At 41.2% G+C, this 25,042-nt stretch overlaps 1 protein-coding gene across 4 annotated transcripts in view; it reads left to right on the forward strand.

The window, feature by feature from the left end:
* kmt2a (lysine (K)-specific methyltransferase 2A) overlaps nt 1-25,042 on the forward strand; it is a 194,021-nt gene that overhangs the window by 25,562 nt on the left and 143,417 nt on the right. For all 4 annotated transcript variants that reach the window (XR_010016608.1, XM_063038155.1, XM_063038156.1 and 1 more), the window contains exons 2-3: nt 11,486-11,564; nt 17,893-20,543. Coding sequence is in view for 3 of the 4 variants with exons in the window: in XM_063038155.1 (XP_062894225.1) it covers nt 11,486-11,564; nt 17,893-20,543 (2,730 nt within the window). In the remaining variant the exon portion in view is untranslated. The remainder of the gene's footprint in view (nt 1-11,485; nt 11,565-17,892; nt 20,544-25,042) is intronic.

Here is a 25,042-nt window from a genome sequence, read left to right on the forward strand (position 1 = left end):
TGTCGCCTGGAAGGACTGTTTGGGGCCCTCAATGGTGGTGAGGGTGGAAAGGCCAATTTATACTTATGTGTCAAATCTATGTCGTAGGTACGGCATAGCTGTGTACCCTACTCCGTAGCCTGACGCGCACCTCCCCAAAAATGTAACTACGAGTCGCGGCGATGCAGACCACAACAACTGTGATTGGTCTGCTTGGTAGCATCGCTTGGAGATGATGAACCAAATCGTCAAATCGACCTGCGGACATCCAAAAATATTTGAAATGCATTTCCACGTCCATGTCTGTCAGTGGCCGGACAAGCACAGAAAATTCACCCTCCTTCTGCCTCGATTCGTTCAGTGGTCATACACATCATCTCCGACGTCTTCTCTCTTTTCTGCGTTGCATTAATTTCAATAAAAGTAGCTCTTGTTCAACATTTATTAGCTCCAGCTCCAACGTGATGCGCTCAGTTTCAGTCGCCATTGTTTAAAGTACACAAAGAAACTCAACATGAAGAAACTCAACACAGTGGCATAGAAACCCCACCGCCAATTAGCGTTTTGGCGGTGAATTGCAGAGCGACGCAGACACACCAACGCACAAGTATAAATGCTCACAACGGCATAGGTCATTTGCGTAGGCTACAGCGTACAGCCTACACAGAAATATAAATCAGCCTGAAGTGTATGAGCAGATGTAGTACTTGACCCTCTCCACTGAACTCCCTCCTGGCTCTTATCCTGTGAAGTGTGACAAGTGTAAAGATGTTAGGACTACATTGTACGTAGCTGATAGGTGGTGTCATACTCCACCCCCTCTGTTCAGGGATGGGTTTTCCAATTTGACAAAGGTGGCTTCTTCAACCCCTCTTTCAAACCACCTGTCCTCCCTGTCCAAAATATGCACATTGTTATCATCAAAAGAGTGTCTCTTGTCCTTTAAGTGTAGATATCTAGCCTGGTCTTGATCTGAGGTGCTATGCCTCCTATGTTGGGTCATCTGTTTGTGTAGTGGTTGTTTTGTCTCGCCGATATACAAATCCGTGCAGTTCTCATTGCATTGGATAGTATATACAATATTGCTCCGTTTATGTTGGGTGTAGGATCCTTGGGGTGGACAAGTTTCTGTCTAAGTGTGTTTGTAGCTTTGAGAAACACAGGGATTTGGTGTTTGTTGAAAATCCTTCTGAGTTTCTCTAAAACTTGAACTATATATGGGATGACTATGTTTTTCTGTCTGCTTTACCCTTTACTTCTGTTGTGCTGTTGTCCCTGCTGGTTTTTGTTGCTGTCTTGATGAAGAGTAGGCGGAGAGGGAGGGCTAACACCTCAGTTCGAGACTCAGCTGTATATCAACACCTAAAGAACAAAGGACACTCCTTTGATGATAACAATGTGCACATTTTGGACAGGGAGGACGGGTGGTTTGAAAGAGGGGTTAAAGAAGCTATCTTTATCAAACTGGAAAACCCATCTGTGAAAAGAGGGGATTGAGGTACAACACCAGCTATCAGCTACTTACAATGTAGTCGGAACATCTTTAACCTGGCGTCTCCACAACAGTTCACATCTCTATTCATGCAGAGAGAAGACTAATGATCCTCTCATCGTTATCTCGATGCCTCTTAACGACCCTCGTGATTGCTATACCTTTAAACAACTCAGAGTTTATAAACCGGAAAACTATCCACTGTAGATTAGAACGGAAGAAGCCTCTCCGATGAGTGGCGAAATGTCTTCTAGACAACACAGGAAGTCCAGTTGCCTTGATTTACTACTGATTGATGTACAATGACCTGGATGACTGAGAACCTTCATAGACTTAATGTGCTTGAAGTGATCAAGTGCATGTGAAGTGACATGGATGTTGGTAGGTATGGATTAAACCAAGGGAGACAAAATGGAGTTGGGGCAGGCAGAAACAATGGGCCTACTGCGACAGACAGATTTGTTGATCTTGGTTAGAAGATAGAAACTAGCAGTGCTGGGTATGGGAACTATGAGCTAGATTGCAGTGAATGGGAGTTATCCAGAGGAAGTGAGGTTGGTGATGTTGCAGGGTCCTGTTCAAGGGGTGAGTGAGTAGAGGTGTTGCTGTTATGCAGCAGCCAGGCAGAGGTTAGTTAGCCATACTAACAACATGCAACAGCACCCCCTTGTCAACAGTTTGATGGTGAGGTTGGGATTGGTGCGGAGAGTGGAGGGCGGTGCATTCAGGGCATGAAGTCCGAATAGGAGAGAGCAGTGCTGAAGTCAAGAAGGTTGATGTTTTGTCAGCAGTTAGAGATAAAAATATCCATAGTGGATGGAAGACCAGGGTGGGGTGTCCTAGAAGAGGAGGAGGGTTGAAGATTGGAAAAGGGGTCATTGGTGGGGCAAGGGTAATCTTGCCATAGAAGTAGATTTGGAGACAGGTGACAGAAGAAGAGTGTCAGGACGGGCGCGGAAATTTTTGAGGTGCGGCATCGGGATAGAGTACTGAGCATTCTGCCTTGAAAGGGACGTTTGAGGGAAAACCATGAGAGACATGTTGAGGATTAGAGCTAGAGTCAGGGGAGAGGTAGAGAGGTCAGAGGGGAGGATTAGGGTGTTAAGGGAAGTGGGATGGGAGGAAGATGAGGGCTTTCTCATCTTCTGTAGAGGGTAGTCTGAGATTCTAGTGGTTGGTGGCAAGTAGTTGTGGAAGAACTGGAGCTGTAGGACCTAGCACAATAAGAAAGGAAGTGGTGGGGCTGAGATAGGAGCTGGAGGTGGGTGGGGTTGAGATCAGAACCGGAAGTGATGGAGACTGTGACCTCCTGGAGGCTGGGGTCAGGATAAGATCTGGAGGATTCAATCTATCACGTCACAGCTTCTTATTTCATTGTCCCTCCTCTCACCTGATCTCACCTATCGCCTGCCAGCTTATACTCCTTTCCATCTGCGTTTCTGGCTTCTGCCCCCTTCCTTTCCAGTCTTGAAGGGTCTCGGCATGAAATATTGACTGTTTATTTCCCTCTATAGGTGCAGTCTGACTATTTGAGTTTCCCCTGCATTTTGTGTGTGTGTGTGTCTCATTATGTGGCTAGGACTGGATGTATTTAATTTTGATTGTTTAGAAATTGAGTCTACAAATCTTGATTCAAGTGCAAAACTCAAGATCAGCCACTGGATGTGATCTTGCTGTTATAATGGTACAGGTGTCCCCTGCTTTTCGAAAGTTCGCTTTACAAAACCTCACTGTTACAAAAGACTTACGTTAGTACCCTGTTTTCGCTTTCAGAAGGTGTTTTCACTGTTACGAAGAAAGGCAGCGCGCGATAAAAAATCAGCGCGAGAAAAAATCAGTGCGCGATAAAAGGCAGTGCGCGCCCCGAGCAGCCGCTCTGCCCCGGATTCGGAACGGCATTGCTGCAACACGTTGCATTGAGCAGCCGTTAGCAAGATGAGTTCTAAGGTGTCGGAAAAGCCTGAAAGAGCTCATAAGGGTGTTACACTTAGCGTAAAACTAGACATAATTAAGCGTTTCGATTGTGGTGAATGAAGCAAGGACAAAGTGAGTTTGGCTTGTGGAAGTTGGTGAAGATGATGTTGAAGAGGTTTTGGGATCCCATGGCCAAGAACTGATAGATGAAGAGCTGATGCAATTAGAAGAAGAAAGGATAACGATCAAAACCGAATGCAGAGAGTGAAGCAACTGCGTGAGATTTTTGCTGCAATGATAAAGTACGACTTTAATCTTGAAAGGGTACGTAGGTTTAGGGGATATTTGCAGGATGGTTTGAGTGCTTACAAACAACTGTATGATAGAAAAATGCGCGAGGCTCAGCAGTCAAGCAAGCCTTCCACATCAGCCACAGCAGGCGACGAATCTCGACCTTCGACATCGAGGCGGGCAGTCATAGGAGAAGATGAGCTGCCTGCCCTGATCGACGGTGAGATGACACCCCCGTGTCCCACCACCCCAACACCCGGGCCCCGGACAGATACTGTACCGATTCGCGAAGAACGCAGCAGTAGCCGGGAGGCACACAGCACATCTTTAAGAAAAAAGCCGAAATAAACATGCTAATTAATTAGGTGCTGCCGACACGTAATCGTCAGCCCAGGTCAGTGCCGATTTCCGATTGCATTGCTTCTGATCTGGGCCGACAATTACGTGTCGGCGGCACCTAATTAATTAGCATGTTTACTTAGGCTTTTTTCTTAACGATGTGCTGTGTGCCTCCCGGCTACTGCTGTGTTCTTCGCGGCAATGTATCGCTTGGCGGCCCGGAGGGTGGGGGCCATTGCACCACCCAGCCTGCGACGACTCAGTCTAACACACCATCATCAGTGTGCTCGGCGCTGTTTTCCCAATTCCGGTAAGTGATACTACACTGTACATACATTATTTCTACTTTATATAGGTTGTGTATTTTTACGTGTTATTTGGTAGATTTGGCAGCTTCATTGTTTAAAGGTTACTGGAGAGCACGTTTATGCCAACAGCGCTTGCGTGAGATTTTTGCTACGGAGATCTGTGCAGGCAATCATTGTAGAGGAATATTTCTACTTTATATAGGCTGTGTATTTATCATATCATTCCTGCTTTTACTATATGTTACTGTTATTTTAGGTTTTTATGTGTTACTTGGTATGATTTGGTAGGTTATTTTTGGGTCTGCGAATGCTCACAAAATTTTCCCATATAAATAAATGATAATTGCTTCTTTGCTTTACGACATTCCGGCTTACGGACCGTTTCATAGGAACGCTCTACCTTCGGATGGCGGGGGAAACCTGTAATTATTTTTGGAGGCCATAGAGCAATAGTCATGGTATATGAAAGCAACCACAAATTTTGGTGACTGTGTCCAGAAAATTGCAATGGGGCCTACTAAGAGAAGATTTAAGAGTGAAGTAACATACAGAATGTTCTGTCCTCATTTCCTGCAGTTTTGATCTAATTTGTGAATAAAGGTCATTCTAGCCTCAAAAACTATTAAAGGATGCGAATCCTGGATGAAAGTGAGTGAATAGAAATACAGAGGCCAAAGCTAAAAAGGAAACTTGGAGCAGTGCAAACAAAGTCTTGGAGGAACAACCAAAGTGCAAAGTTGACAAACTGTGCAAATACAAAATATAATGTTGATATGGTATTGAAACACAACTTGTAGTTTGCAGTGTGAGTTCACATATTGTGGAATCATTTCAATGTTGGGGTGATAGATAGCTTACATAAAGTTCAAAGTACATATGTCATCATATACAACCTTGAGATTCACTTTTTTTGCAGGCATACTCAATAGATTCATAATATAATAATAACCATAATTGAATCAATTAAACTGTGACTACAGAAGTTATCTCCTCTGGTTCCAGAGCCAGACTGTTGAGGGATAATGACTGTTCCTTAACCTGGTGGTTGGGACCTGAGGCTCTTGTACCTCCTTCCTGATGGCAGGAGTGAAAAGAGAGCATGGCCTGGATGGTGGACGTCCTTGACGATGCATGTTGCTTTCTTGCGACAGGACTCCTTGTAAATGCGTCCAGTGGTGGGGAGGGCTTCACCTGTGATGGCCTGAGCTGTATCCACTACTTTTTGTAGGTTTTTCCGTTCAAGGGTATTTGTGTTTCCATACCAGGCCATGATGCAACCTGACAGTATACTCTCCACGAAGCTGGGTGGCAGTGTTAGCAGTGAGGAGGATGCTAAGAGGATGCAGGGTGACTTGGATAGGTTGGGTGAGTGGGCAAACTCATGGCAGATGCAATTTAATGTGGATAAATGTGAAGTTATCCACTTTGGTGGCAAAAATAGGAAAACAGATTATTATCTGAATGATGGCCGATTAGGAAAAGGGGAGGTGCAACGAGACCTGGGTGTCATTATACACCAGTCATTGAAAGTGGGCATGTAGGTACAGCAGGCGGTGAAAAAGGCGAATGGTATGCTGGCATTTATAGCGAGAGGATTCGAGTACAGGAGCAGGGAGGTACTACTGCAGTTGTACAAGGCCTTGGTGAGACCACACCTGGAGTATTGTGTGCAGTTTTGGTCCCCTAATCTGAGGAAAGACATCTTTGCCATAGAGGGAGTACAAAGAAGGTTCACCAGATTGATTCCTGGGATGGCAGGTCTTCCATATGAAGAAAGACTGGATGAACTGGGCTTGTACTCGTTGGAATTTAGAAGATTGAGGGGGGATCTGATTGAAACGTATAAGATCCTAAAGGGATTGGACAGGCTAGATGCGGGAAGATTGTTCCCGATGTTGGGGAGGTCTAGAACGAGGGGTCACAGTTTGAGGATAGAGGGGAAGCCTTTTAGGACCGAGGTTAGGAAAAACTTCTTCACACAGAGAGTGGTGAATCTGTGGAATTCTCTGCCACAGCAAACTGTTGAGGCCAGTTCATTAGCTATGTTTAAAAGGAAGTTAGATATGGCCCTTGTGGCTACAGGGGTCAGGGGGTATGGAGGGAAGGCTGGGTTCTGAGTTGGATGATCAGCCATGATCATAATAAATGGCGGTGCAGGCTCGAAGGGCCGAATGGCCTACTCCTGCACCTATTTTCTATGTTTCTATGCACCTATTGAAGTCTGTCAAAGTTTTATATGACATGCTGAATTTACGCAAACTTCTAAGAAAACAAAAGCACTGCTGTACCTTCTGAAATGATAATGCTGAGGAATTTACTGCTGATCCACCTCTGATCTAATGAGGACTGGCTCATAGACCTCTGATTTCCTCTTCCTGAAGTCAATAATCAACACCCTGGTCTTGCTGACATTGAGTGTGAGGTTGTTGCTGTGGCACCACTCAGCCAGATTTTCAGTCTTCCTCCTATATGCTGGTTTGTCACGGCCTTTGATTATAGGAGTCGTAGGAGAGCTTGTACATTTGTAATGTTACATGCAGGACCATCATGGGTCATGCTGCTTATGGTAGACTGATCTGGCTCGCCTGTTTTCTCTCTGATATCTTTAACAGAGAGAAACATTCAGTTTCTTTTGCAAGTAAAAAGTGCCTTTACTTCCTGAGGAAGCTAAGGAAATTTGGCCTGTCCCCTAAAACCCTCACTAATTTTTATAGATGCACCGTAGAAAACATTCTTCTAGGGTGCATCACAACCTGGTATGGAAGTTGTCCTGTCCAAGACCGGAAGAAGCTGTAGAAGATCGTGAACACGGCGCAGCACAAAACACAAACCAACCTTCCGTCCGTGGACTCACTTGACACCGCACGCTGTCAGAGCAGTGCTGCCAGGATAATCAAGGACACAACCCACCCAGCCAACACACTTTTTGTCCCTCTTCCCTCTTCCCTCTGGGAGAAGGCTCAGGAGCTTGAAGACTTGTACGGCCAGATTTGGGAACAGCTTCTTTCCAACTGTGATAAGACTACTGAACAGATCCTAACCCGGATCTGGACTGTACCCTCCAAATATCCGGACCTGCCTCTCGGTTTTTTTGCACTACCTTACTTTCCATTTTCTATTTTCTATTTATGATTTATAATTTAAGTTTTTAATATTTACTATCGATTTATACTCCAGCGAGCGGGAAGCGCAGAATCAAATATCGCTGTGATGATTGTACGTTCTAGTATCAATTGTTTGGCGACAATAGAATATAAAGTAGGACAACTCCAGAAATGAGTATTGGAATCTAATTAGATTGAGACTTGGCAGCTACTGCAAACTAGTCTTTTAAACATTATGCCAATAAACAGACCTTTCATAGCTTTTAGGTTTTATGACTTTTTGCATATTGAACTTCCTAACATAACTGTGAATATACCTTAACAGAAATTAGCTGTGCACCATGAACTTGGAATTACCTGAAGATATGAAAGATACCATCAAAGAAATTTTGTCCTTGGCAAATATTCTGTATTAATGGGTATAATCAGTTTTTAGACCTTTTGACTCATTTGCTGATCAGATTCCCACTTACTTCAAAAAGGCAACAATTATACCAGTGCCTAAGAAGAATAATGTAGCACTCACATCTACAATGATGAAATGCTTTGAGAGGTTGGTCATGACTAGACTGAACTCTTGTCTCAATAAGAACCTGGACTCATTGCAATTTGCCTGTCATCACAATAGGTCAATGAAAGACGCAATCTCAATGTCTCTCCACACGGCTTTAGACCACCTGGACAATACAAGCACCTATTTCAGGATGCTGTTCATTGACTATAGCTCAGCATTTAAAACTGTCATTCCCACAATCCTGATTGTGAAGTTGCAGAACCTGGGCCTCTACCTCCCTCTACTATTGGATCCTCTGCTTCCTAACCGGAAGACCACAATCTGTGCAGATTGGTGATAATATCTCCTCCTCGCTGACGATCAACACTGATGTACCTGTAAAATTAAAAAAAACGCAGGACCAAATAACGACAGCACAAAAGGATCGTTACTTATCTTTTCACCGGTTTATTTCTTCGAGCTCAGCCGGCGAGTGAACTTTGTCCTGACATCAGGGGAGAAGCATTCTCATCCCTCCGCCGGCTCAACAAGTTCACTGTTCGCCTTCTGTTACAATTTATCAGGCCACCGATACAAAAGAACAATCAGTTTGATTAGCATTCCAGCCAAGTCAATGGACTCTTGATACAAAAGAACAATCCGTTTGATAGACACTCCAGCCACTTTAATTAAAGAAAGGAATGTCCAACTTTCACCCTGCCCTCAAGTTTACCTGGTCCATTTCCGACCCCTTCCTCCCCTTTCTAGATCTTTCTGTCTCTGTCTCTGGAGACAGCTTATCCACTGATGTCTACTATAAGCCTACTGACTCTCACAGCTATCTGGACTATTCCTCTTCTCACCCTGTCTCTTGCAAAAACGCCATCCCCTTCTTGCAATTCCTCCGTCTCCGCCGCATCTGCTCTCAGGATGAGGCTTTTCATTCTAGGACGAGGGAGATGTCCTTTTTTAAAGAAAGGGGCTTCCCTTCCTCCACTATCAACTCTGCTCTTAAACGCATCTCCCCCATTTCACGTACATCTGCTCTCACTCCATCCTCCCGCCACCCCACTAGGAATAGGGTTCCCCTGGTCCTCACCTACCACCCCACCAGCCTCCGGGTCCAACATATTATTCTCCGTAACTTCCACCACCTCCAACGGGATCCCACCACTAAGCACATCTTTCCCTCCCCCCCACTTTCTGCTTTCCGCAGGGATCGCTCCCTACGCGACTCCCTTGTCCATTCATCCCCCCCCATCCCTCCCCACTGATCTCCCTCCTGGCACTTATCCATGTAAGCGGAACAAGTGCTACACATGCCCTTACACTTCCTCCCTTGCCACCATTCAGGGCCCCAAACAGTCCTTCCAGGTGAGGCGACACTTCACCTGTGAGTCGGCTGGGGTGATATACTGCGTCTGGTGCTCCCGATGTGGCCTTCTATATATTGGCGAGACCCGACGCAGACCGGGAGACCGCTTTGCTGAACACCTACGCTCTGTCCGCCAGAGAAAGCAGGATCTCCCAGTGGCCACACATTTTAGTTCCACATCCCATTCCCATTCTGATATGTCTATCCACGGCCTCCTCTACTGTAAAGATGAAGCCACACTCAGGTTGGAGGAACAACACCTTATATTCCGTCTGGGTAGCCTCCAACCTGATGGCATGAACATCGACTTCTCTAACTTCCGCTAATGCCCCACCTCCCCCTCGTGCCCCATCTGTTACTTATTTTTATTTTTATACACACATTCTTTCTCTCACTCTCCTTTTTCTCCCTCTGTCCCTCTGAATATACCCCTTACCCATCCTCTGGGTCCCCCCCCCCCCCGGTCTTTCTTCCCGGACCTCCTGTCCCATGATCCTCTCGTATCCCTTTTGCCAATCACCTGTCCAACTCTTGGCTCCATCTCTCCTTCTCCTGTCTTCTCCTATCATTTTGGATCTCCCCCTCCCCCTCCCCCTCCCACTTTCAAATCTCTTACTAGCTCTTCTTTCAGTTAGTCCTGATGAACGGTCTCGGCCTGAAACGTCGACTGCACCTCTTCCTAGAAATGCTGCCTGGCCTGCTGCGTTCACCAGCAACTTTGATGTGTGTTGTTTAAAGGAATGTCCTACCTGGTTTGTTGGAGCTAAAACTTAATTACAAAGATAAGAACATCCACCAATTTATGCTTTAATTAAGAAAGGAATGTCCTGTCTAATTTCCATCAGATACCGTCTTTTGTCGAAACCAAAAGTTGTGAAAAATCAGGAGAAATCTTATGTTGATCTGTGTGAACTTTAACCCTTAACTTGCTCCAAAGAAGCAGCTGTGAGACATTATTCAAATACACTGCAGTTACGCACAAAATACACAGACATAGTTGGTACTTAACACATAATTTACAGGAATCTGAGAATCCCCCAATTCCCTTAAACTTTATCATACCTCAGGGGTATGTGCTTAGCCCACTGCTGTACTCTCTATATACACATGACTGTGTGGCTAGGCAGAGCTCAAATATCATTTATAAATTTGCTGACGATACAACCATTGTTGGTAGACTCTCAGGTGGTGATGAGAGGGTGTACAGGAGCAAGATATGCCAACTAGTGGAATGGTGCCACAGCAACAACCTTGCACTTAACGTCAGTAAGACAAAAGAGCTGATTTTAGACTTGAGGACGTAAGACGAAGGAACACATACCAATCTTCATAGGGGGATCAGAAGTGGAGAGAGTGAGCAGTTTCAAGTTCCTGGGTGTCAAGATCTCTGAGGATCTAACCTGGTCCCAACATATCGATGCAGTTGTAAAGAAGGCAAGACAGCGGCTAAGCTTCATTAAGAGTTTGAAGAGATTTGGTATGTCAACAAAAACACTCAAAAACTTCTATAGATGTACCGTGGAGAGTATTCTGACAGCCTGCATCACTGTCTGGTATGGAGGGGGTGGTGGGGGGATGAGGTGCGGCTACTGCACAGGATCGGAAGAAACTGCAGAGAGTTGTAAATCTATTCAGCTCCATCTTGGGTAATAGCCTACAAAGTACCCAGGACATCTTCAAGGAGCGGTGTCTCCATTGTTAAGGACCCCCAGCACCCCAGGGCATGCCCTTTTCTCACTGTTACCAACAGGTAGGAGATACAGAAGCCTGAAGGCACACACTCAGCAATTCAGGAACAGCTTCTTCCCTTCTGCAAACCGATTCCAAAATGGACATTGATCCCATGAACACTACCTCACTTTTTAAATTTATATTATTTGTTTTTGCATGATTTTTAATCTACTCAATATACGGTATACTGTAATTGATTTACTTATTTTTTTCTTCTATATATTTTGCATTGAACTGCTGCTGCCAAGCTAACAAATTTCATGATACATGCCAGTGATAATAAGCCTGATTCTGATTGCTTGCCATGCTTAAATGATGCTGGAGCTTCTCCACTGTTGGTGGTAATTTCATTCTGCCAGACATACAGAAGTTAAAACAAGTTATTAAGTTTGATCTAAGAGAAATCAAGTTTTTTGAAATGTTTTTTTATACTACTTTTTGATTATATTTTCCTTTCAGGATGAACAGTTTTTGGGTTTCTGTTCAGATGACAACAGCGTACGAAGCCCTGCAAGGTGTCACTTCAGATCTCTGCGAGGTAATTTTCAGCCTTTCTGTTATATCAAAATAATGCATCAAACTTTAAAATTCAACCAGTAAAGCTTCTTTTTAAGTTAGGTTTAATTTCTAGAGTTTGAGCTAGTTTATAAATGCCCTTCCATTGACCCTCTGATTTCTGCTTGCTGCTGATCCTTATTACCCCTGAGTATAACTTCAGAGGCATTAACAGCTTGCATACTAAATCCAAGTGTCTAGTCATCCCATGGGAACTGGAGAGTCCTACATTTGCATCAAAGTTGAGACCTCATTTGCTATCTTGTATGCCTGCTTTTTAGCAAATGTTGCCACATTAGTATCTTGATCTAGTTGAAACTGATAGTTCTTTTTTCCCCTACCCTAGTTTACCTGGTTTAATTCTTCGTAGGGAATGTTGCAGCTAAAGTGATTCTACTCTTTTAAGGGTTTAGTCTTAATGGTATAGCAGAAAGGAATGAATTTCAGTTTTGTTCTTTTTCAATCTTTTTATTTCATAATAATAGACATAGCATAATATTGATACAAAGTTATTGGGAATACATTGTTGTAATTAACATATTTAAATATAAACCCAGTTAACACGTGTGTTAAATCTCCCAATCATACAGGGTACAGATAAACAATATAAAACAAAAAAAATTTTAAAAATCATGAAAAAGAAAAAAATATCTCCTCCCCCCCCCCAAAAAAAGTTAATCTAAACAGTGTTAATCAATTAAACTAAGAAAGAAAAGACATGGGCTGTTATGTAACCTCATAAAAAAAAAAGGAAACCATTAGTGTTGACGACTCCGTTCCTCTCAACATATGTTACAAAGAAATAGAATAAGTTTGGAAAAGGTCAAATTACATCATATGAAAATATTGAATAAATGGCCTCCAAGTCTTTTGGAATTTAATAGAGGGATCATAAACAACACTTCCAATTTTTTCTAAGTTTAAACACAACATAGTTTGAGAGAACCAGTGAAATGTGGTGGGAGGATTAATCTCTTTCCAGTTCAGCAAAATGGATCTTGTAGACATTAATGTAAGAAATGCAATCATCCAACGAGCTGAAGAGGTTGAATGACTTGATTCTATCATTGGTAACCCAAAAATGGCAGTAATAGGGTGAGATTGTAAATCAATATTCAAAACAGTTGAGATAATATCAAAAATATCTTTCCAATATTTTTTCAACAAAGGACATGACCAAAACATACGAGTTAGAGAAGCTATCTCAGAATGACATCTATCACATATTGGGTTAATATAAGAGTAATAACGAGATAGTTTATCTTTAGACATATGAGCCCTGTGCACTACTTTAAACTGTATCAACGCATGTTTAGCACATATAGAGGATGAATTAACTAATTGAAGAATTTTTTCCCATTTTTCAGTTGGTACAGTAATAAGTTCTCTTTCCCAATCAGTCTTAATTTTATTAGGTACGTCTGGACATATTTTCATAATTGTATCATAAATTATTGCTATTACATCTTTCTGAAAAGGATTTAAATGTAAATATTTTTTCCAAAATATCCATTGAATATAAATTCCGGAAGGTAGGAGAAACAGTATTTAAAAAATTTCTAACCTGTAAATATCTAAAAAAGTGAGATCTAGGCAAATTATATTTATTAGATAATTGTTCAAAGGACAAGAAACAATTATCCAAAAATAGATCACAAAATTGTACTATGCCTTTAATTTTCCAAGCCAGGTATGCTTGATCCATAGTAGAGGGTTGAAAAAAGAAATTAGATATAATAGGACTTACTAAAATAAATTGATTCAACCCAAAAAAGTTTTGAAATTGAAACCATATACATAAAGTATGTTTAACTATTGGGTTATCCATTTGCTTATACAATTGAGAACGAGTAAAGGGAAGCGAAGTCCCTAAAATAGAACCCAATGAAAACCCTTGTAAAGAATTACATTCAAGATTTACCCAATGTGGACTTGAAGTTACGTCCAAGGCCCATAACCAAAATTTTAAATATCGAATGTTAATTGCCCAATAGTAAAATCTAAAATTCAGCAAAGTTAAACCCCCCTCCGTTTTAGATTTCTGTAAATGTCTTTTACCTAACCTAGGATTTTTATTCTGCCATATATATGAGCAGATTTTGGAGTCAACATTATCATAAAAGGATTTTGGAATGAAAATTGGCACTGCTTGAAATACATATAAAAAATTTAGGCAAAGTAATCATCTTGATAGCATTGATCTGACCGATCAGTGACAGAGACATTGGTGACCATTTAGTAAACAGAAGTTTAATCTGATCAATTAAATGTAAAAAAAAATTAGCTTTGAATAAATCTTTATGCTTTTTCATAATTTTAACCCCTAAATATGTAAGAGAGTCATTAATCACTTTAAGTGGTAAATATCCATAAGTAGGAACCTGCATATTTAGGGGAAAGAATTTCAGTTTTGTAACAGAACAGTAATCTTTTCTAGCCCCTGTGGTATTGTCGCAGGAATATACCAGGAATTGTTCTTTCAGGAATTCTGAAGTTAGTGAAACTCATCGAGCCTCTGTATATTTGTGCAAACAGTAATAAAGCTCCATCTAAATTTCCATCATGAAATTTATCAACTGGATGTACTGAAAATAGCATTTGAATAATTTTGCTATTTATTTAAAAATACTGGGGCTAAACTGTTTTGTCTAATTTTGGTTCGTTGCACTGTAGATGAGGCATGGTCGATTGAGTGTGTTTATAAAAAAAAATCTTAATTGCTTTCTTCAAGTAGCCAGCCAACAATAATGCTGGAAGAGAAATTTTTATCATGGTTGGGGCAATGCGCTAGCTTGAAGCTGCTGCTTATTATCAAATGCCCTGATTATGCCTTTTAAGATTAAAATATGAATTGTGAGCCATTATACAGCTGTTTAATAACCATTATTCAGGGTTATTAATGTTGGAAGTAGGTGTACACATGAGGACCTTTTTATAAAGCCAGCTACAAAATGTTGCTTGTATTAGCAGGACAGTTTAAATTCAAGGTGTTAAATGATTAAAGATCAAGGAATTAGGGGGTACTGGTATATTAGATGAGAATCTAAGACTAGGAGGTAAAGGTTAAATTATACAAAGAGGGTCAAAAGATTAATATTTCTGGTCTATACCTGAATATTGTCTAATAAAAGGCCCTCCATTGGTCAAGGTGAACCAGAGACGTTATATCCTAATTACGTTGATACTCAAGTAATACGATATGGAGAGTAGGCCATTGCCTGTGCAGCAGGATACCCCTCTCCACGCAGCTGATGAATCCAAAGGAACAGCAGAGACTGATAAAGTTTGGCAGGAGTTGCCAGTCAGTGTAGGACTGCCTTTGCGATTCCAGCTTACTCTATATATTTTCAGATATTGATAATCTGAAATTAGTGAACCTGTATTAAAATAAAAACATAATTACTCTTTATAAAAGGAGCCTATTTGCCCCACCTTCTATAGGCTTTCTTTAAGATCTGTCTGAGTTTTATGCCCCAGTTCTACCTTCATCTATGTACAATTTTCTGTTTTTCTGCCTAAATTAGAACATTTGTGCTCACTTTGAAAGGCTAATGGTATGTTACATGGGAAAGTAGATTTTGAACAGCGAGTAGTTAGTATGAGAGTGAGTTAGAATGGTGGCTTCTGTAAAATAATACAAGAATAGAGATATTCACTTTTTCATCTCTATAGGATCTGCTCTATTGTTTTTTTTTAGTATTTCCAGCAATGTTAAATAGTCTAGCATAATCTATTTTTCCTGTGTAATTTCCCATAGATTTTGACCTTTGCCTTAATGATATAATGTTTAGACACAGGTGTGTTTTCATGTCCAGAATTACCTTTTCATCATTCTGATATCATGTCAGTGTTTGAGATAGCTAAACTGCAATAGCATTGTAGTTATAAACGAGTTGCATCTATCAACTGAACAGAAGGATCAAAACTGTTAATTTTAGCCAGATGCTTAAACTTTGCATCTTTGCCATTGGTTCTCTTTCTAAACTTGTCCAGTCCCGTTATGATCTTTAACCAGAAAACAATTTTTTTAAGTCACTGATCTGTTCATTTCCCTGAAATTTCTTGTTATGGTTCACTATTTTATTTTATTTCTATCCTTAAAATTTGATAGGAATATTTTCTGCAATACTCTGAATGCATAAATTAATTGTAGGCAGTTACTGGATAAATAGTGTAAATTAAGCGTCTTGGAATTGTAGGCTCTGATTTAATCTGTGAATTCATGTAGCTTTTGATCAGTAATGTCTTTGAACTCCATTATGCTTGTTTGTTTACCTTGTAGTTGCCGTGTTTGAAAGTCAGTAACCAGAGGCATGGACAGAGTTTTCATGATGCTGTTACCTTAGAGCTAGGTAACTTAATGCAATGTACCACAAAAAGCTGTTAGTTTGAGGTAAACAGAAATTAATGGGTGTGTGAATTTGAGTTTTCTACATGGCACACAAGAGTTCTGATTTGTGTACATAGTTGGATCATGAAAACATCTTGCTGACACTCACAGGCTAATCTAGGACCCTTCTGTCACTAAAGTAACATAATTCAGGTTGTAATATTGGAATTTAAAAAATTATCAATAATTACCACCTCCACCTACTTTTAATGGCCACCTTTTCTGCCTTAATTTAATTATCTAAACATGATAGGTGAAATTGTTTCTGCTCAATTCCGATTACTGACTCAACTTGGCTGGACTTTGCTTCTGATTTTTGGATGTACAGGACTGGTGTTTGCATTTTGCACTGATCTGCAAACTTCATTGTATTTTCAGCCTTGGTGTACTTATGGTCTTAGTAGAAAATAAGACATAGCAGAAATAGGTCATTTGGCCCATTGAATCTGCTCCACCATTCCATCATGGCTGATTTATTATCCCTCTCAACCTCATTCTCCTGCCTTCTCTCTGTACATTAGACACCCTGACTAGTCAAGAACCTATTACCCTCCACTTTAAATATATCCAATGACTTTGCATCCACAGACATCTGTCGCAATGAATTTCACAAATTCATCACCCTTTGCCTCAAGAAATTCCTGCTCATCTCTGTTCTAAAGGGACACCCCCCTTTTTCTGAGGCTGTGCCCTCTGGTTCTACACTTGCCCACTATAGGAAACATCCTTTCCGTAGCCAACTGTATCTTGGCTTTTCAGTATTCAATAGGTTTCAATGAGATCTCCCCTCACTATTCTAAACTCCAGTGAGTACAGGCCCAGAGCCATCAAATGCTCCTAATACATCAACCCTTTCATTCCAGGAATCATTCTTGTGAACCTCCTCTGGGACCCTTTCTAATGCCAGTGCACATTTTCTTAGATAAGGAGCCCAAAACTGCACACGGTACTCCAAGTGCTGTTTGACCAATGTTTTATAAAGCCTCATCATTACATCCTTGCTTTTACATTCTAGTTCTCTCACAATGAATGCTAACATTGCACTTGACTTCCTTCCCACCAATTCAACCTGTAAGTTAATCTTTAGGGAATTCTGCATGAGGACTCCCAAGTCCCTTTGCACCTCAGACTTTTGAATTTCCTCCCGTTTAGAAAATAGTCTATGCCATTAATCCTTCTACCAAAGTACATGACCATACACCTACCTACACAATATTTCTTCTGTCACTTTGCCCATTCTCCTAACCAAGTCCTTCTGCAGACTCCCTGCTTCCTCAACACTACAATTCCGTCATCCAAATCATTGACATATAACGAGAAAAGAAGGGGTCCCAACACTGACCCCTGTGGAACACCGTTTATCAGCAGCAGCCAATCAGAAAATGCTCTCTTTATTCCCACTCTTTACCTCCTGCCAGTCAGCCAATCTTTTATCCATGATAGTATCTTTCCTGTAATACCATGAGCTCTTGTTCTACAGCCTCACGTGCGGCACCTTCTCAAAAGCCTTCTGAAAATCCAAGTAAACAGCATCCACCGACTCTCCTTCATCTATCCTGTCTGTTATTTCCTCAAAGAATTCCAACAGGTTTGTCAGGCAAGATTTTCCCCTTAAGGAAACCATGTTGACTTTGGCCTATTTTATCATGTGTTTCCAAGTCAGGCTTCCAAGCCCATAATTTCCTTTCTTTCTGCCTCCCTCCCTTCTTAGAGTGGAGTGACATTTGCAATTTTCCAGTTGTCAGGAACCTAGAGTCTTCCAGAGCCTAGTGATTCTTGAAGGAGCACTATGAATGCCTCCACAGTCTCTTTGACTAGCTGTTTCAGAGCTTTGATATTTGTGGATAAAAGTATTAATACTGAATAGATGCAATGGTTGTTTTTTTCATTATTTCTAATTAACAATATCTTTAATTTATAGTTGAATCTCCTCAAAGGAAGCTTCGAGGAAGACAGCGGACATTTTCTTCCCAAAGTTCGGATGTGTTATCAGACTCGTCCTCTGCATTGTCACCTCCGAACAAGCTTGAGTCGAAGCCTGTTGAAAAAGAAAAGAAGCAAGAATTGAATAGCAGCGAGAGGAAGAGAGGTCGGCCTCCAGTGTCAAGCAGTCCAAAGCTTCATATCACAGAAGACAAGAAAGATGCATCCAGTGGGAAAACGGAGAAACAAAAAAATGAAAGAGAAAAGAAAGTGAAGAAGAAACCAGCATTATTGCAACAGGTGACAAAAATAAAGAAACTAAGAGTAGTCAAATTGTCACCTTTGCAGTCCAAATTAAAAAAAGCTAAACTACAGATTAATAGCAATGTGGAAAAGATTGAACGGAAGAGGGGGAGACCACCTTCTTCAGAGCGATTGAAGACTATTCCAAAACTCCTTGTTCCAGCACAAACCAAGAAACAAAAAAGCCTGCGTAAGGAGAAAGATGGAACGCCAATACAGAAGTCGTCTGCGACAAAAGAGATGAAGTCTGCTGTCAGACAGAGACCCCGGAGGATAACCAAACCAGTTAGAGTTGTTCCTGTCACAAAAAGGACTGATGCAGCTATTGCAAAACAACTTTTGCAGAGAGCTAAAAAAGGAGCTCAGAAGCGCATGGCTTCACCTCAGCTGAAAAATATTCGTCAGTTTATCATGCCAGTTATCAGTGCCATTTCTTCAAGGATAATTAAAACCCCAAAACGATTTATTGAAGATGATAGCTATGTACCTCCTATCAAAGCTCCACGCCTAGAGTCAACTCCAACTAGTCGGTTCAGCTCGGTATCTTGTGGGTCGAGCGAGAAATCCAGTGCTGTTTCACAGCATTCTTCACAAATGTCTTCTGATTCTTCAAGATCAAGTAGCCCCAGTGTTACCTCCACTGATTCACAGGTGTCTGATGAATTGCAGACTCTTTCTGAAGTAACAGCTCAGACAACTGATTTGCACAGTTGCTTAAATGCCTCACAGTCCAATGAACCAGGAGGCACAGATAAAAAGGGTCACAGATTTTCAATGCCAGAAAGAAGCAATACTACAACAAGTAAGAAATTGCCAACTTCACCACAGCCAACGTCCGCCTCTCCTCCACCACCTCTGCTTTCTCCTCCTCCCCCACTGCAGCAAACTTCAAACATATCTGATCATTCTCCCTGGCTGATGCCTCCAACCATACCATTTATTTCGCCACCAACAGGTCTTCCAGAAAAACGGAAGTCTATCTTAAGAGAGCCAACGTTCAAGTGGACATCTCTCAAAAACCTGAGGCCAGAATCGCATCAATATTTCTCCTCAGCAAAGTATGCCAAAGAAGGACTTATTCGCAAGCCAATATTCGATAACTTCATAACATCACCCCTAACTCCTGAAGATGTTGGCTTGTCATCCAGGTTTCATTCATCTTCCAGTTCAACACCACCTCGATTTTTCTCCTCGCTTCATCCTACTTCTAGGTTTGATACTCATAAGAGAAGTCCTCTGCTTCGTGCTCCACGATTTACTCCTAGTGAAGCCCACTCCAGGATTTTTGAATCTGTTACTGTATCACCACGCAATTTGATTCGATCTTCAGTTTCTGTCTCGGGTAAAGGGCATTCTTCCAAACGGAAGAACAGAGAGTTGCATATTTCAAGTCGTATTGATCCAAAATCTCCTTCACACTCCATGAGAACCAGAAGTGGAAGACTGATTTCTGCAGATCTATCACCAATCACTCCACAGACTCCTATAATATCCTCACCTCCTGTAAGCACCATTCTAACTGGTGCCTTAACTCCCCCTCTTGGTGGTTTGGTGCAGTCTGAAGGAGCAACAAAAGATAAAGATGGTAGAGTAAAACTCGTAGCTCGACAGACCAGCACTCCAGGGGACAGCTTCTCTGCAGAGTCAGCAAGTCCAACGTCTCCATTGTTTCCATCACTAACACCCAGTACCCAAAAAGACAAAGGCAAAAGCAAGGACAAGCAAACCGAAGAAATAATCAAAGAGAGAGATTTTGAGAAAGGATCAGAGAAAGACAGAGAAAAAGATAAGGAAAAGGAAAATAAACGAGAAACAAGGAAGGAAAAGAAGTTACAGAGCAAAGGGACTGAGCCTCAGAGTCCTGCACCATTGTTCCTTTTCCCAGTTGCGGTAGAAGAAGAACGATCTGTTGTGGAGGATGTGGCTGCTTCATCTTCAATAAAAAAAGTTTCGGGAAGAGCCAAAAGGACAAGTTCAACTGATAAAGGTTCAGGGGTTTTGGGGGATGGTCCTTCCTCAGCACATTCTGATGGGAAGAATAAAAGTACAAAGAAAGGCAGATTGGGAGCTGAAGAGATAGTGCCAGTAACTGGTGGGACAGAAAGCAGTACAGCTGCGTCCATAAGCAATAAAGACAAGCCTCCTCGACATTCTTCAATAACCTCTATGTTCTCATCTGGCACTCTGAAGCATTCTGCACCCGCTATTAGTAGCATGCTAGCACAAGCAGACAAAATGCCAACAACTGATAAACGAGTGGCAAACCTTTTAAGAAAGGCTAAAGCACAGCTTTGCAAGATTGAAAAGAACAAGTCATTAAAAATTGCTAACCCAACAAAATCTCAGGTACTTTGTTTTCTTTATGTTTAGATTTAAATATCTGTTTGTCTCTGAGCTAACTGTGGTTTCAGAAAATAGTAATATTTTACTGTGTTAAAGTACTGCATTTAACTTTTGAGTTGCTCAATCTTGTATTGTTACTTTTATTATTTTCTTCAGTAATCCTTCAGTAAAACATTTAGGAGTTCTATTATTCTTTTAAGTCAACTTTTCACCAGTTGGTTTCACTCCATTTCAGATTGTACATTATTTGCGCAATCATTTGATATGATAGTGAGCAATTCATTTAAGAAAACTTATAAAGAAAGCTATTATACCTTCTTCACCCTTTATTACTTTACTCCTGTACTATTTTCCCTTCATTGCACTTTGTCAGTGTCAATGATATTTATACTGTGCTAAAGAATTGACTGAGAGTGTGCCTTAACTGAAGCATTATACAGTAATTACCACCACTCTGAAGTATGTTAATATATGAGAGGTGTGTTGTGCAATACAAAATTTCTTGGTGACTATATTTGAAGAAATGTTCACCTTTTGTATAGTTGAAATTTTATTGTCACATATTTTTGAGAAACATTCACATGTAGGGGGTGGGAGGATAGTGTGAAGTGAGCATTGGATTGCAGTTAAAAGTATTGTGAAGATTTAAAAACTTCATTATAGAAGCAATATTGAAGTCATAAAAGAATGGACGTGTTAAATCATTGAGATGAGGCTACTGATTGGAAAACTTTAAAAGGGATGTCTTGAAGTGCAGTAAATCATGTCTGTGAGATAGAGAAAAACAGGACTTAATGGATAAATGATTTTAAAATTGTGAAAGATTTTGATATGAAGAACAGAAACAAATTACCTCTGGCTGGCAAGTTGGTGACGATTAATCATCAATGCAAAATTACCAACAAGGGCAAGAGTTTGGAAACATGTTATATGCAAGAAAGAGAATATGCTGATCAGGAAGACTTTGTTACAAATTTGAATAAAAGAACACTGCTTATTATTAAGGGGAAATTGACGAATATTTGAAACAGAAGAAATTGCATTGCTATGAGGAGAATATCAAACCAAGGCTGAGTTTCAGATTTCTGTAGCATGTATAGTTATGTGTGATCAGATGTTTTCCACTTTGGATTCAGAATTGGCTTGAGTTTCAGCAGTCAATGGGACTTATTCTGGTTCGAAGTCTGTGGCTGATGGTGTTCCACAGGGATCCTTACTGGGACCTCTGCTATTTGTGATGTATATAAATGACCTGGATGAAAACGTAGACAGGTGGATTAGTAAGTTTACAGACGATAAGGAGATTGGTGGTGTTGTGGATAACGTGGGAGACTGGCAAAGGAGACAGCGGGATATGGATTAGTTGCAGATTTGGGTGGAGAAATGGGAGATGGAATTTAATCCAACCCAATGTAAAGTGCTACACTTAGGAGGTCAAATGTAAGGGGACAGTACACTGTATTGGCAAGATCCTTAAATGTTGATGAGCAGAGGGATCTTGGAATCCACACACTGTCTACTTGGTTGAGAGGGTGGTAAACAAGGCTAATGAAATACTTGCATTTATTAGTTGAGGCATTGAGTTCAAAAGCCAGGAAGTTGTGTTGCAGCTTTATAAAATTCTTAAGGCTGTATCTGGAGTATTGCATACAATTCTGGAGGCTTTAGAGAGGGTGCAGAAGAGGTTTACCAGGATGTGGAGGCTTTGGAGAGGGCGCAGAAGAGGTTTCCCAGGATGCTATATGAAGAAGTTAGACAAACTTGGGTTGCTTTCACTGGAGTAACAGAGGCTGAGGGGAGAGCTGGTAGAGATTTATAAGATCATAAGAAGCATAGAGGAGACAGTATCTTTTTCCTAAGGTTGAAATGACAAATACAAGAGGGCACACTTTTAAGTTGAGATGGGGTAAGTTCAAAAGGGATGTGCAGGCCAATTATTTTTTCTCTCCCACCCTCCTTACACAGGTTGATGGGTGCCTAGAATGGACTGCCTGGGGTGGTAGAATGGGCAAATATGATGGAGGTATTCAAGAGTTTTGAGATAGGCACATAAATGTGCAGGAAAAAGAATATGGCCATTGTGTAGGCAAAAGTGATTAGTTGGCATTTTATTACTAATTTAATTTGTTCAGCACATTGGGAGCCAAGAGGTTTGCTCCTGTGCTGTGCTGTACTGTTCTCTGTTCTATATATTTCTTTAGGGAAAGTGCTACCTTGCCTTTAAAAAATAAAGTCACCAAAACAAATTGCTGGGTTAATGAAAGTCAAGGAAAAATAATGCAAAGTGATGAAAACAAGAGTGTTAAATTTAAATGGTGCTTATAGATGAAGAATTTGGCTATTTTTCCCCCAGATACTGTAACTCCTTTCAGTTTTGGGGGTACAACTAGCAAAATAGGGCACAACTTAAAGGTCATGCACATATTCCTCTCTTTATCAAGATTAAAATCTGGGAAGAGGCCTAGCAGGTGTGGTAGTCAAAGAGTTTTACATCATATTGTGCCTGTGCCAACTGCTTCATGACTATTGAAATTGTTATTTGTGCCATCAGGAAACTATACCCTAATATTATTCAGTTGTTAGACCCATGCCTATTGTTGTATACCTCCGTGTACAGATTGATGTTTACCCGGACCAAAATCTGAAATGTAGTGTGGTGCGAAAGTGTTAGGCACATGTATAGTGGAGGGTGCCTTAGAGTTTTGCTCAGTATTGTATTTGTCAGCGAGGCATGGAGAGCAAGTTTACAAATCTAGTGGGAGCAAAGGATGTTGAGAATGGTGAGGATGGAATGCTGCAGGAGGGGTGTGGGACAGGTGGTGAAGGAGTGCCAGGGGTGGCGGGTGGTGCTCTGACACTCCATGCCCTGAGACACCAGGCAAGGTCATTTGTTTCCAAACAATTGGTTTATTGTTTATTACAGAATGTCTCTCTGGTACTTCCTGCTCCCTCCCCTCTCCCTTCACCTTTTCCCAACCATGATTCCCCTCTCCCTGCCCCCTTCCCACTCTCAGTCCAGAATAGAGACCCCGATCAGAATCACTCACATATGTCATGAAATTTGTTTTGAAGCAGCAGTGCAGTGCAATACAGTACTGTGCAAAAGTCTTGGGCTTTTTCAGAATCAGTCTGGTGTCTGGGAAATGGAATTTAACTCAGACGAGAGTGAAGTAATGAATTTTGGTTAGCCTAGTCCAGGCCAGATGTCTGCACTAAATAGAGGCTCTCAGGAGAAAACCCATATTATAACCATATAACAATTACAGCATGGAAATAGGCCATCTTGGCCCTTCTAGTCCGTGCCAAACTCTTACTCTCACCTAGTCCCACCAACCTGCACTCAACCCATAACCCTCCATTCCTTTCCTGTCCATATATCTATCCAATTTAACTTTAAACGACAACATCGAACCTGCCTCAACCACTTCTGCTGGAAGCTCGTTCCACACAGCTACCACTCTCTGAGTAAAGAAGTTCTCCCTCATGTTACCCCTAAACTTTTGCCCTTTAACTCTCAACTCATGTCCTCTTGTTTGAATCTTCCCCTCTCTCAATGGAAAAAGCCTATCCATGTCAACTCTATCTATCCCTCTCATAATTTTAAATACCTCTATCAAGTCCCCCCTCAACCTTCTACGCTCCAAAGAATAAAGACCTAACTTGTTCAACCTTTCTCTGTAACTTAGGAGATGAAACCCAGGCAACATTTTAGTAAATCTCCTCTGTACTCTCTCAATTTTATTGACATCTTTCCTATAATTCAGTGACCAGAACTGTACACAATAAGTTCACCATCCTGGGATAGATTTCATCAGGATCTGGGAATTTGTTCTCATTAATTCTCCTCAATATCTTTAACACTTTCTCCTTCCTGATACAAGTGTCCCAGGTTATTAGGATACACTTCCACTAATTTTCCATCTTTCCCCCTGTGAATATTGACATAATATTCCTCCCTTTATTTTTCTGTTCCCTGCAGCCAAAATTTTTATCCTGACAAACTTATCTGGGTGCACTGTTAGTAATTATATATCCCATTCAGCAGTCTCGTACATTACTGCTTTGCCATTCCATCATGACTGATTTATTATCTTTCTCCCCATAACCTTTGATGCCCTTACTCATCAAGAATCTATCAACCTCCACTTTAAATATATTCAATGACTTGGCCTCCATGGCCATCTGTGGCAGTGAATTCCACAGATTCACCACCCTCTGGCTAACAAAATTCTCCCTCATCTCTGTTCTAAATGGACATCCTTCTATTCTGAGGTGGAGCCCTCTGGTCAAATACTTACTCTGTATAGGAAACATCCTCTCTACATCTACTCTACCAAGGCCTTTCAATATCTGATAGGTTTCAATGAGATCTCCCCTCATTCTTCTGAACTCCAGCGAGTACAGGCCCAGAGCCTTCAAATGCTAACCCTTTTATTCCTGGGATCATTCTTGTGAACCTCCAATGCCATCAAGCCTTTTTTAGATAAGGGTACCAAAACTGC

This window comes from Mobula hypostoma, chromosome X2, assembly GCF_963921235.1.
Source record: "Mobula hypostoma chromosome X2, sMobHyp1.1, whole genome shotgun sequence".
In the NCBI taxonomy this organism is placed as follows: domain Eukaryota; kingdom Metazoa; phylum Chordata; class Chondrichthyes; order Myliobatiformes; family Myliobatidae; genus Mobula; species Mobula hypostoma.